General features: G+C 47.4%; 1 protein-coding gene across 4 annotated transcripts in view; it reads left to right on the forward strand.

Moving 5' to 3' along the window:
- ESRRB (estrogen related receptor beta) overlaps positions 1-13,641 on the forward strand; it is a 148,258-nt gene that overhangs the window by 122,140 nt on the left and 12,477 nt on the right. For all 4 annotated transcript variants that reach the window (XM_009474487.2, XM_087747380.1, XM_087747379.1 and 1 more), the window contains 2 exons: positions 8,124-8,234; positions 8,899-9,060. In XM_009474487.2, coding sequence (XP_009472762.1) covers positions 8,124-8,234; positions 8,899-9,060 — 273 coding nt within the window. The remainder of the gene's footprint in view (positions 1-8,123; positions 8,235-8,898; positions 9,061-13,641) is intronic.

Consider the following 13,641-nt stretch of genomic DNA (forward strand, 5'->3'; position numbering starts at 1 on the left):
CAGACCATGTGTTCTCAAAAAGATATTTGATTTCAGTGAAAGCTCAGCTGACATCCCTGCAATATGCTCGGGTTCTTGCTTTGTGCTTCCTGGGAAGGTTGAGGGCTCCTCCGGGGATTCTGGGTAATTGGGTTAGTGGCCAGCTCATGTCAGGAAATTAAAAGGCAGCCCTGATCAGGTTGCTGCTGCATGCGATTTAATGGCTTTGTATTTATAGAGTATTCTGCCTCCAGCCGGTGCCAGAAATATCACTATTGGAGGCATCCAAATGAAAAAAGAGAATGAAAAATTATTTTTCTTTCTCTAAAATACCTCTGTGTTTAAAAACAGACAGGCAACCCCCTGTCCTTTGAAACAGGATCTCCAGGTGCAGTGAGTGGCATCTTGATGTCTATATCATCCTCAGCCAACTATTTTCCAAGGCATGAATCGAGCATTTGCAATCCGGCTGGAGCTGGGCTGAGTGATGGCGTGACACAGAGCATGTGCTGCCTTTGGCAGGGCGATGGTAATTCTCCAAAGAGAAGGTTTCCAGTGGATGGGCTGTCGACAAAGTGCACATTGGGCTGATGGCACTTGATATCTGTTTTCTGGCCGTAAGATTGGTGCATCCAGGACCCTCCCCACACCTTCTGCCATATCCAATGAATTATGAATCTGTTTAGTTTGGTTCCTCCCATTCATTCTGAATTATTAATCTGCCTAGGTTCTTGCCATACCTAACTAAATCTCCATTCTATCAAACATGAAGTTCAGGCTCCATCAATGTACATCTGTATGGGTTCAGAGCAGCATCACCTCTACACAAGTTTATGGTAAACACTTTGTGCCTTCTGTCACCAGAAATTGTGCTTAGTGTTCTTACAACATGTACAGAAAAGAGGAAGCTGATAAAAGGTGCAACCATCCAGGGATGTTTAGACCCCAACCATTGTGCTACAAGCTTTTGGGCAGTTCTGACAACATGGTAGGCAAGATCCTCTGAGGTGAGCAAGAGTGGGGTGGGACTGAATGTATGTTCCACTGCTCTACAGTAATTTAAGGCATGTGCATCAACATTTTCACAGGCTCTGGTGACCTGCGCTCACCAGTGACTCAGCTTTGCCGCGATTTTCAATCCCTTCCCCTGACTCACCTTCAAAGACTGTGCCAGCCCATGGGCTGCAGGGTATCCTGAGAGGGTCTTTACTCAGAATTGCCTGGCACAGCTGTTCTAATTTAAGAATTAAATAATAAGTGTATACTAGTCCTTAGTGTTGGAAAAGCCACTGCTGAGGTGAGGACTTCAGGAGAGACTTCAAGGCTGCAAAGCCCAAGCAGAGTTGCTCTAAGAGGCTGCCAAAGCAGCCGCAACGCTGTGTTGGTGGGTCTGACTCCCTCACCTCTGTGGATCTCCGTCACAAGCAGGCCTCTCTCCCTGCAGTGGTGGGGGTCTCTCCATTGTGTCATGTATCTAAAAATTTGGTTCTTGGTCCATGCTTATGCTCCTCTACCTGTTCCAAAAGGCTCATATGCTCTACGTAAATAGACTAAGACAGAAAACTGGGCTAGAGAAAGCATTGGTTTGACCCTGCAGGGGTTCCCTTGGTAGTCAATGGAGAAGCATCTGTCATCGCTCCTCCTCGGGTAAGTGTCTGGCTGGTGAGGTGAATGTGGAGGTGCCTGCTTGTCTCTGTTGCCTGTCAAGGGAGCCCAGATGCACAGAAGGGAGCTATCAAACTCTAAAGTAAGGTGAGTTAAATCACACCCAGGGCTGCAGGTTCCTCTAGGCAGCAAACACCCCTTTGAGGATTTAGCTCTGAGCACTACCTCTTGGAAAGTCAGTGGGGCTGGGGCTTTGTCAACTTTTAGTCCTCTTGTGAAAGGCATCCTTGGTCTTTTCCTGGCAGGCACGTGCCTGCATCTGTTCCTTTCACACAGTGCCCCTCAGCCTGCTGCTAGGCAGGCATTGCTGCCATGGGTGACATAGCCAATAGACCTGCTGTCCTGCTTCAGACTGTTTAGAGGGTTGGGAAGGGAAGCAATCAAAGGAGAATATTTGCATGGACCATGAACACAGGGTGAGTGTGTGGGGGTTATTACAGAGAGCTGAACAAGGTACTGAGGTATTCTTTCTTCCCATCTGCCCTTGGAGCCCTTGTTAATTCCTGACTTTCCAGGGTGAATGGGGGGCGAGGTGAGAGGGGCTCAGCATAGGAAGGAAGCTGTACATTTGAGAGACAACAATGGCTAATGCTGCAGAGACACCTCTGCAGAGCTGGCAGCCTTGCAGCTGGCACTGGCAGAGGAGAAGGGTTGGTTTGCAAGCTGTGTGGGTTACGCCAGATCCTGTATGCTTTGGACCAACCACCTGGGACATGCTGCTTGTGTTTCTGTGTGTGAGGAGCAAGGACGCCTTGTGTCACTGCTCCAAGGCATTTAACAGCCTCTGGTACCGGGTATCATCAGGCATCATAGGGCTAACCTGTTCCTCTGAGTCCAGGGACTCTTTAGCCAGACAGACAGCAAAGGAGCTTTCCTACCCACTAACATATCCCTGAAAACATCAAAGGTGGAGCAGGCTGCAACATCCTGCCTGAACTGATCTAATCTCTCTGTAGGCCCTTGTAACACAGGAGATGGATTTTTCAACTCCACTGCCCCCCACGCCAGGCTAGTTCCCATTGCAAGTGTCGCTTTCAGGCTTGCTGACCTGCGCCATGCTGGTCGCTGGGTTTTTCTGGCCATACTGACCTGCAACCTTCAAGTCACTTTCCTGTGTTTCAAATGAGTTGGGTAATTGCACCAGTCATCTACCAGGAGATTTTCTAGGGGCTGGCCTCTTTTTGCAGCGGTGTAAGAGCCTAATGGTATAAAGGGGTCTTTTCCCCTTCCCATGCTGGAATCGAGAGTAACAAAAGAGAGCCTAGTCAGGTTGCAGCCTCTCCACTCTCGTTAGAAGAGATGCCTTTCTCTATAGTCTACTTCTTTCCCCATTCTGGCAAACCTAACTTTTATGGTCATCGCTGCTCTCCGTTTCCTTGATAGGCCTCCTCCTGGCTCACTCATCCCATCGCCACATCCTATGGTCTCTCCTGAAGTTCAGAGCAAAAGGGAAGAGGGAAATTCTGTAGGAAACACCTTCGGCACAACCCTTCTCCATTCCGTTCTTCTCTGCTCTTAGCCTACACCTTCCAGCTTCCTTGGGCAGTGCCAATCTACGTGCTTTAGACTGCAGCTCCCGGGTACAGGGGCATCTCTGTTACCTGTAGAGTACAATCCCAGCTCAGACCCTGGGAGAGCAAGCAGGCTGCATTGGTGCAGGCACTGCAGCTCAAGGATTAGGTGGGCAGTGGGCACAGGACCTGGCTGGTGTATCTGGGAAGCTCAGCAAAAGCAGCCCTGCGGGCATTGCTCCCTGGCCAGCACTTGCCCTGTGTTCCCTTTGGTTGTGTCCTTCTTGGTCTAGATGCATATTGTGCCATGCAAACCCTATAGCTTGGCTCCTCCGTTAGCTCTTTTGGCAAGATAGATCTTTCTGTTCCTATCAATTCATGGGCATGTGATAGGACTCGATGGAAAGTGAGGTGAGGCTAGTAATTTGACACGACAGCTGATATTGGGCCTAGACTGCATTTCCCACTGGCCACAGCTTAGCTTCACAGAGCTTTTAAGAGTATTTTTAGTCCGTAGAAAATAAAAGAGAAACTAAACCGGACTGTGTGCTGTCGCCTCTGCATACTCGGCTATTTTTACTTCCGACAGACTCGGCCTGGGTCCAGCTTTTAAAAAAAGCTGGAATTATTTTACTTCCATTAAGAAAAAAACCCCAAAGCCTGATGTTATCAAGTCAGCAAGGGGACATCTGATCCCAAAGTTGTCGGGCAGACGTCTCTCCGAGGGGCATGTCAGAGAAATGCAGGGAGCTTGAACAGATCAGCAGATCAGCTCTCCCACTGCAGAGGCTTGGTGCTGGCACAGACTTCTCTGCAAGAGCGCTTGGAACACGAGTGGCACCCACAGGACGCTTGGAAAACTGACATCCCTACCCCAGGCAGCATGCTGAGCCGAAAAGTCCTGCAGAAGTCCTGGCCCTGTCCGCCTTGCTGCTAGGTCCGAGGGGGCTCAGGCAGGCTGGGGAGCTGAGAGCGTGCTGCCGGTGAGCTGGGACTCAGTCCCTGTGGCGGACACCGGGGTCAGCTCCACACCTAGGTCAGACGGGGTGGCAGGGCTCTTATGCAGGGTGCCTCAAAAGATAACAAGATTCAATGAACGGCGGCACTTCCTTGCAACACAGGGGAGTGGGAGGAGTGGGGATGTTTCCAGCACAGCTAGCCTTCATTTGTGAAGAAGCAGCTGCCAGAATGGTAGGTTATCAAGGGGTGGTACTTCCCAAACTTTGCCCTATGCTGTTGCATCTCACATTGTGTATGTAAGCCTTCCCTTCTTTGCTGCTCTAGCAGCCCCTCCTTGCTGATACTGTCAAGAAGGGGCGTCCAGGAGTGCCTATGGTGGTCACAGTTTTGTAGGATGAGTGCCTTCTCTCCTGGGAACTGGCCAGTTGGGATCCATGTGAGAAATGGGCTTGTGCAGGACGAAGGCAACTGCTTTCTCTTGCTGCTGCCTTGTTGTCAGGCTGTGGCACCAAATCCTTTGTAAGAGTCTTCAGTTCAGACCAGCTGCGTCTTGTAAGTGGCCACTGCACCTTGCAGTTAAAGCTCAGGTGGCTGCATGTTTGGTGTGAAATCTGCCCTAGGGATTACAGTGTATGAACCACTAGCCTTGCTCCAGCCCTCTCTCTCTCTCTCTCATCTCCCTTCTCCTTATACTCTCTCACTTCCATTCATACCTCAGTTTACACCCCCCTCCATTTCTTCTCTGTTGAGTGCTTTCCTTCATGGTGCTTCTCTGAGCTCACCCACTGCACCTCCCCACTCCATTTTAATGTCCTTTAGTGTCCCTCCCAGAGCTGCACTGTAACCAGCCTGCCTATCTTAAAGTCGACCACCGAGGAAATCAAAGTAGAACAGCAGGCATTAACAAGCCACCTGAATACCACAGCTCAGTACCGGGTCCTGATTTTTGGCCATGCCCTTTCCTGCCATATAGATATCACCCATTAGGCTGTCAGGTCTTTGGGGAAGGGATTTTGCCATGATGCTTATGTCTGGAGTGTCACAGTCAGGGACTCAGGGGTTGAAATGCTTTTGTTTGCTGTAGCACCTGCAGGTTGCTGCACTCGGTGACTGGCGCTGGGATGCGCTACGTAGGGGTCAGCCTATTCACTGGCTCTGCAGCTGGAACGATGATGACAGGGTAGAATAGCCGCTCTGCAAATGCTGATTGAAAACATTTGCCTCAAGGAGTGTCACACAGGATGGGGAACAAGAGGAGGACAAACACTTGTTCAAAATTAACAAGCCAAAGTCCTTGGGCAAACAGACCTCTACCTGCTCAGTGAGAGAAGGAGGGATGGAGGGTAAATCTCTCTGCGTCTCTCTTATCTTTTTTTAATGCACTTAAGTCCTTTGTGTCCTTATAATCTGATTGAGGGTCCCTAATACTGCTGCAACCTGTGCAGCCATCCCTCTGCCAAGCACTGGAGGATGCCATGCTTCTCCTTGGGAGAAGGAAACGAGCGCCTTCCCTCATTTCCTCCCTACCCCTCCCAGTCCCCCCTCCCCGCTGGTTATCAAACTGCATCGCAAAAGCATCCTGGAGGGCTGTGTGTTGGTTTCTCCTGTGCTGAGAACGGCGTCTCCCTGCACCAATGACATCGTGGCCACTGGCGTGAGGGAATGGACCCCACTGTGACCCTTCTTCTGCGAGTGTCCTGGGGAGCTGTGATTCAGGCCTGCAGCCTGTTCTGGATTCCTCCATAATCTTTGAACAGTGTATTCCTGACCCTTTTAATTTTCACACCAGGTTATGTGGTTTACTGGCAGTTCCTGAAATTTGTGTCTCTCCCTCCTCTCCTGGGTTATAGGTAGGTGTCATTCATTCAGCAGAGCATGGAACAGAGGTCTTCTTTCTTAGGAAACCAGGGCACATTTATAGAGGGAAGGAAATCATGGATGGAAATGCAAGTTTCCTCCTTCATCCAGAACTTTATTAGGGCTGTTCCTCAGGGATCTCCCTAGATAATCTCATGTTTGGGATTCCCTGGCTGCCCTTTCTGAAATCACCCTCTGGAACATTTTGGGGCTCCTTGGAAGGAGCCTTGCCCACAGGCTACCTGCTGCTGGGAATGGAGGTAAAAGAAGCAATGGGCAACATTTTCAGAAACACTACCATGTAACGGAGGAGAAAGGTGGTACTTATGCTTAGGGATGTCAATGAATTCTCCACACAGAGTCAGAAACAGAAAATGGGGCAGCAGAAGGAAACTGCTCAGTTTGATCTGAGTTCACCTCTTCGGCTTCATGTCTTTCTCTCCATCTTCCAATGTCTGCCATCCTCCCATAGCAGCCACTTGCAGCAGCAGTTCCTTTGCTCTGGAGAGCTCAAGGCCTGCTCATTCCTGCTTCTCCTGATCAATGGGAACAGCAGGACTCTTAAAAGGAAGCAGCTGTTTAGCATTAATAACGTCATGCCTATGAGCCTCTGTCCCCAGACACCGCGGCTTACAGGTAATGCCACCTAGACCTCCATGTGGGTGTTGCTACTGCAAGAGAGATTTTGCTGTCAGACTGTATAACTGAGTGCTGTTGGCCTGGTTGGTGTTGGTTATTCTTGCTGTTGTGGGGCTGTTGGTACTGTCTGTCAGTCAAGCTGGTTAGGGTGCTCCAGCCATGAAGAGTATCAGGATCTAGATGTTGTGGCAAGATGTGTGGTGCAAGCGGGGCTGGTGTGAGCATTACAGTAGAAGCTTTCTCTTTTCCATGGCATAGCAAGCAAACGTGGCATTGAAATGCACAGTGTAAGTGACAGACGTGTGCCTCTCTCTAGGCTAGAATATTTGTCAGCAGACTGCAGGTTTTTTCAGGTGTACAAGTTGTTCAAAAAGCATCACTTCAAAACTGATTTGGAGTGTTTGCTTTTAGCTGCTTGTGTTTATGCAGTGGATTGATTGCAAAATATTAATGGCTCGATGTGATTAGTGAGTGTATCACATAATTAGTTCCTGTGATCAGACTAGATAAACTCATGTGTGTTTCTAAGGAACTACTTGTATAGTGTAAACTCAAATTGTTATTCTATTTGAATGCTCCTACATTTACCATGAAAGATTTTTTTTTCTGCGATAGCTGTTTCTCCCAGCAAGTGTGAATTACCCCAATTTCACAAGAACTGATTACCAGAGACCATATGGCTGGCCAGAAGTAACTGACAATTGGACAAATATCTATGGCTTTTTTCACGATTCATTTTTAACATTGTATTTTGTACTGATACAACAGTTCAGCTGCTGTTCCTGGTCTATTGATGCTGCTATGGTTTTTTGCATGGTGACAGTCACTGGTGTTTCCCAGTCACTGGGAACTGTTTTCAATGTGCTATTTGCAGTTTGATTCACTGTATTTTGAAAGAGCTGCAACAAATTCTTCAGTGTCTCCCTACTTCAGCTTTATCATTGCTTTATTGTAGTAGAGGTTGTTTCTAGTTATCTGGGTTCTACTTTTATTACAGATGCCTTACTTGATCAAGGATGAAACATCTATGTTGAATTCATAGTTCATAATCTATTTGCTACAGGTCACTTTTTTCAAATATAAACAGTGAGAGGTCACAGAACATTTAACTTCTCATTTTTAAGAACAATCTAAAAGCTTATTTTTATAACTGCAGGTTTGATGGACATTTAAAGTCTTTCTTTTTAAAAGCAAGATCATGTAGAGGGCATTGAGGTCTGAAGCTTTTCATTTGCCCATCAGATTGATGGTGATTCAAGAGTTTGAATGGGTTAATTTCTGTCTTCATTAATGTTTTGAATAAAAGTAAAGCTCACAGCAGCATGGTTAGAGCTGGAGGCAGTCTAGCTGGTATTATTGGGATTGCTGGGTTCAGCTGAGATCTCAAGTGTTTGGGAGAAGGAAGCTCCCTGGAGTGTGGGGAATGTCTTACTTAGCAAATTTTAGCATCTGCATGTCAAGGTTCCCTGTGGCACTAAGGAATCATGAGGATTTATCTTGTTTTACCTGCAGGTGTTCGTCTGGATCGAGTCCGCGGAGGCCGTCAGAAATACAAGAGGAGACTGGATTCTGAAAGCAGCACTTACCTAAGCCTACAGATCCCTCCCCCAGCTAAAAAGCCACGTATGTATTGGTCTTGAATTGTGGTCCTCTGATCAACCACTATGTTTCTTTTTATTGGTCTCCCAAAACATACAATGGAGCAGTTGCCACTTCTGATTCCCGTCTCAGTCACCAGTGCTAAGATTTTTTTTTTTCTTATGATCATAGTGCAGAGGTAGATAGGTACGCCTAAGGTACAGCTCAGGTGCTGTATTCGTTGTACCTAGGGTTAAATACTAGATCTTTCCTAGGAAATTATGTAAATCAATTTAGTGGTATTCTGATCTTTTCCTGTATCCAAGCTATGTCAACAAAACTAGCCCCATGCTGATTTCTCTTTTCCATACTACCCATAGTTCTCTCAACTTTTCCACATCCCACCAACTGATTATTCATGCCTCCTCCTCCCCTTGTTGGGCCTACCTGAGACAACGGCTGGCAACCTTACAGTAGCTTCCTGCTTTTGTCGTCCCTGCACAGAGCTGGTTTTGCATAGGCAGATCACTACAGCTTGTGTAGCTGCAGTGTAGTCTTCTCCTGTTGTGACCAAAACCATTTCTGAGGTCCTATGGCCTCTATAGTCATGTCTTATCCCAGAAAGGTCCTTCTAGAAAGGGCTGTTATGACTCTTTATTGTTATATGTCATGAGAGATACAATAACAACTTCTCCTTTGAAACGCGCAGTGACTAAGATCGTCTCCCACTTGCTGGTGGCTGAGCCAGAGAAGATTTATGCCATGCCTGATCCAACCATGCCAGAGAGTGACATCAAAGCCCTGACAACCCTCTGTGACCTGGCAGACAGGGAACTGGTGGTGATCATTGGCTGGGCAAAGCACATCCCAGGTAAACAGGAGGAATTACAAGGATGTAAGCATGAACAGCAAAGGGAGCTATTATTTATCATTGTGCTTATCAGTTTTGTCTTCAACCAGGATTTTTACATATAGTGATGGGTGGAAATCACTGTCGCAGAAAACCGCTTGTGGTAGGTTCTCACTGGTAACAAACTCCAATATAGCTTATGGCGTAGGTGCATAAATTGATGACTGTATGTGTGCGTACCCTGGGATTATGCAGAAGGCTTTGAGATGATATGATAAAGTTCTCAGTTGTACCTGGCATTGAGTGGCACAGTGAAAGATCTTGGGAAACAGCCCTTGGGATGGTACAGTGGACTTCAGTGATTTTGCACTGCATCAACATGACCTAGGTGTGTTGTGTATATGGAATAAATGACCTAGGTGTGTTGTGTGTATGAATAAATGTTATGGCAGTGACTGGACTTTACTGCTAATGACAAGGCAGGTACCCACCCTGTCTGTAGCGGGCATTCTTGCCCAGACTCAGGAAAGCTTATGTCATACTGGATTCATCACAGAACAAGTCTCATTGGGATGTGGTACATACTCACTGCTGTCAGTGAATTTCCAGGCTTCTATGCTGACAAATAATGAGGACACCTTATTGGCAATGAGGGTGCCTGTGTGATTGAGTGACATGGTAAGTGTCTCACACCTGCAAGTAGGATGGACCCAGGCTGAAGGAGCAGAGATGGCCCTCAAGGGGGTTCTAGGGACAAAGATTTGGACTGGGAAGGGAAAATGCCCCCTCTCTCTAATTCCCCACACACCCCAAAAAAAGGTAGTTGGATTTGGCTGTGGAGAAGGTTGGCCAGGGAACTTAGGGCATGTCCTTGGGGTTTATGTGGCTGCTTTCCAAAGACTGCTTCAGACGCTTACTATGAACAGCTCACTATAGCTATCAACAGCTCTCTACAGCTATCTCCTGCCTTCTGTCCCCCTTCCTTGTGCCAGGAGAATATCTGAGGCTCAGCTATAGGATCACAGGATTTAACCCATATTGCACGTTGTCTGTGTCTTCCACTGCATGGGTCTGTGTTCTCTGGCTTTGCTTCTTGGCTTTAAGTTCTTCCTGGTTTGGTGAGGCATCTTAGCACGAGTGATCAGACAGTTTAGTTCTCCCATGTATTTTGCTTCTCATTGTAGGTCCTCTTTTGGCTTTTTGGTGGCTGCTTCTCGTTTTTCAGAGGGAGTTATTTCTCCTGTGACTCAAGAGTTAGTGGTTTCCTGGGCTATATGGAATATGGACTGTTATGTGGCAGGACTATGAAGTCTGGAGAAACTTTTTCAGGACAGTGTTTCTGAGTAGAGGTTAATCTCAGTGGTGCCCTTCTTACGCGAGATCTGCAGTACCTGCAGGGATTACCCCCGTCACTAGTGCTGGAATCTTTCTGGGGCTGATTCATCACAAATGGGGTTACAGTGGTGATTAGGGAACTCAGCCTGGATTGCTCTACTAACCCAGTACTTGGGGTGTTAACAAGAATCGTTTTAATGCAATGCAATTAGCTGCTACAGCTGCCCAGTGAGGTGCTGTTCTATGTTCTTTTAACCTTGGCTATTTCTGTTCGCGCAGGGTGCCCTGCTGTAGTTCCCTAGCTTGCGGCTGTGGGATGAGCGTGGGATGCAGAGCATTCCATCAGAGTTTTCCAGCCTGCCATAGTGATATTATCCCAGAACAGGAGTATAGTAGAGATTATTCCTGCACTGTGAAAGGGGCTTTTCCTCTCCTTTCTGACAGGCAGGACATGCCTGCCATCATCTCAATTTTCTCTGCATATTTTCCTTTCCTATCAAAGGCCCTGCAACATGTTAACAACCATCAGCCTGACACAGCTCAGAGCCGGAGCAGTATTATAACAGGACCGTGTGTACAGCAGAGAGCTCAGGGATTGTTACGCAAGGGAGCAGTACCAAGAAACAAACGTAATAAAAGACAATTCATAAAAATGTAACAAAACACCCTATAGTTATGAAACAAGTATGAAACATACTGAGTTAGGCAGCAAGGGGGCAGAGCAGGGCAGGGCCAGGAGGCTGCCAGGTGTCTAGATTATCCATGCCCTGTATTTCTGCCTTCCAAGGATTTTGAGCAAAACAGGACATTGCTTCCTGTGTGCATGAACTCTTGGACAGAGAGGAATGGAGAAAGGAACAAAAGTCACATATTCCTGCCTTGTGTTTCCACTGGAATTGGTAAAGAACAGCGTGACGTTGAAGTCATACCAACCCTTCAGGATCCCAGGTGTTGGCACAAACTTCTACTTCACAGTGTTAGCAAATAAAATCAGTTAAGTTTAAAGACACTCTCCTGTGATAACAAGAAAGCATGATTTAATGGTGTTTAGCAAATGTTATTAGCTCAATAGCCTTATTAGCCATTAGCTCAAAAGCCACGCTTAGCCATTGTGGAGTTGTCTCCTTCTGTATGAGGCCCCCTCCCCACTACTCACCCTCCCCCCTGTGCTAATTGTCTTTGAACAACATCTACCTTTTCTGCGTGCCTTATGCAGGGAGACAAGACTTCTCTTGAGGGGTGACGACAAAGGCTCTCCCAGGATAGCTGTTGTGCTGTTCTCACTAGGAAGACGATAGTATTAGCACAGAATGAAATATGGCAAGTGGAGTGACAGCAGCTGTGTCTGGAGTGGCCTCAGATCCTATAATTACATCTCCCTTTATTACCTCTGCTAATAGCCCTCCAGGATGACAGAAATGATAATAAATTAACAGATTATGAACTCCACTTGCCACAAATTATGTGACTTTTTTTTTTTAATTCTGGGAGCTCCCACTGCCAAACCACTGAAATAAAAAAAAAAAATCACAAAAAATAAAAACCCTGAATGTCACATCAGCTATTGCAAATAAAGCAGCTTTTCTCAACCTGCATCTGGGAAGGAGGGAAATGCGCATATGCAGCTCCATGCTAGAGACAGAGGCTCCTCTTCTGGGAGCCTAGGGATGGTAGTGGAGCATTCAGCACCTTTCAGGATAAGACCTGAGAAAAGCAGCAAGAAACAGATCACTAAGGGTACTTCTGGATGCTGTGCCATTGAACAGCTCAGGAATGCAAAAGGGCTGGATTCTAGCAATTCCTGGGAGCTGTAAGATGGCGAGGCAGTTGAATTTCACAACTAGAGGTTCTCCAGTGTTGTAAACCTATAATAGCAAGCCTGTGATTTTTGGCCAGGTGAAATTAGCATTCACCTTTCCTGATCTCAAGTTTTATAGCATGGGAGACCCCAGGTTATGTGATCTTCCCTTGTCTGTGCAGCCTGCAATGATACAGGCACAGTCCTCCAGCCCTTGCATTCTACGTGTGTAGACACTGGAGGAAAAGGGTCCCAATTCTGTCAGACGTTTCAAGCCCAGGCTTGGCACCGCAGCACTCCCTCCCTGATGCCCACCTGCCAGAACTGGAGTTGTTCGCTACCTTGGAGTGCTTCTGGCAGGGGGCTTTCCCAGGTGGGTAGGGCAATTGCAGCTGGCTCTTCTGTTCTCCTTGGCACAGGGTAAAGCATGGTCTCTCCTGTGCAATTCCCACCTGCCATAACTGCCACTGGGAAAGAGCGATTAACAGAGATGCTGGATGTACAGGCTACTGCTAGGGTTAAGTCATTTTTTCTGCTTTATTCTCTAGCATAAAAGTGTGAGCCGTGTCTGTCCTGAACTCTCTCACTCTACTACATGACTGTTTCTCAATCTTTAACAAATTTTGTTGGCAGACCACAGTGAGGCGATGGCATAAACCCTTTTGTAATCCAGATGGGGAATGAAGATGCAAAGAGGCCACATGACTGATCCAGAAACTGGACTTAAGGCAGCAGCCTAAATGCTGTGCTGTTCTCCATGGCCACAGCTAGGAGAGGGGTGACCAAAGGAGAGATTCCAGGGGCTGGAGACTGTGACAGTGGCTGTGCATAGCACCATTACCCCTGTCTCAGGGCTAATTTCATCAGTTCCCTGTGCAGCAAGCAGAAGACCTGGGGAAACAGGATCCCAAGCCTTCAAGCTGCATCAGCCTGCACTTGGACTCAGTCAGGAGGGCTGCCTTCAGGAGCAGCACAGTACTGACTGCAGGAGGTAAGGGGCAGAAGGGTGAGGCAAAGGATGAGGCACCCTGAAGTACTCACAGCCTGAGCAAGGGGTGGGATTCACCAGGTGCAGGGCTACGTGGAGCACAGGCTGTGCTGTACAGGAATCAGTCTCAGAGTCATGGAGCTGTATTTGCAGCTCTTCTCTCCAGTAGCCTGGACTCCTCTTTAGCTGTTCCCTCTGGCACTCCTCCCCAATGGTTTATTGATTCTTCCCTCCCACCCACTGCTCCCCTCAGACCTTGCACACACAACACGTGACAGCTGATTGGTATCTGTTAATTAATGTGGCCTGAGGCCTCTTTTCTATTCAGTGGCCTGATAAGGGAAATTGGATGTCCAAGGGCTGCCAGGCCATTATCACCCTTTGCTTCCCCTGGCAACACAAACACAAAACATGGCGTAGTGATAAATAAATACCACTAACCCACCCTTCTGCCTTCTCTTCCCCAGTTGAGATAGTGCAG

The sequence above is a fragment of the Nipponia nippon genome, unplaced genomic scaffold, assembly GCF_047370975.1.
Source record: "Nipponia nippon isolate SJK-2023a ecotype South Korea unplaced genomic scaffold, ASM4737097v1 scaffold_11, whole genome shotgun sequence".
NCBI classification, from domain to species: domain Eukaryota; kingdom Metazoa; phylum Chordata; class Aves; order Pelecaniformes; family Threskiornithidae; genus Nipponia; species Nipponia nippon.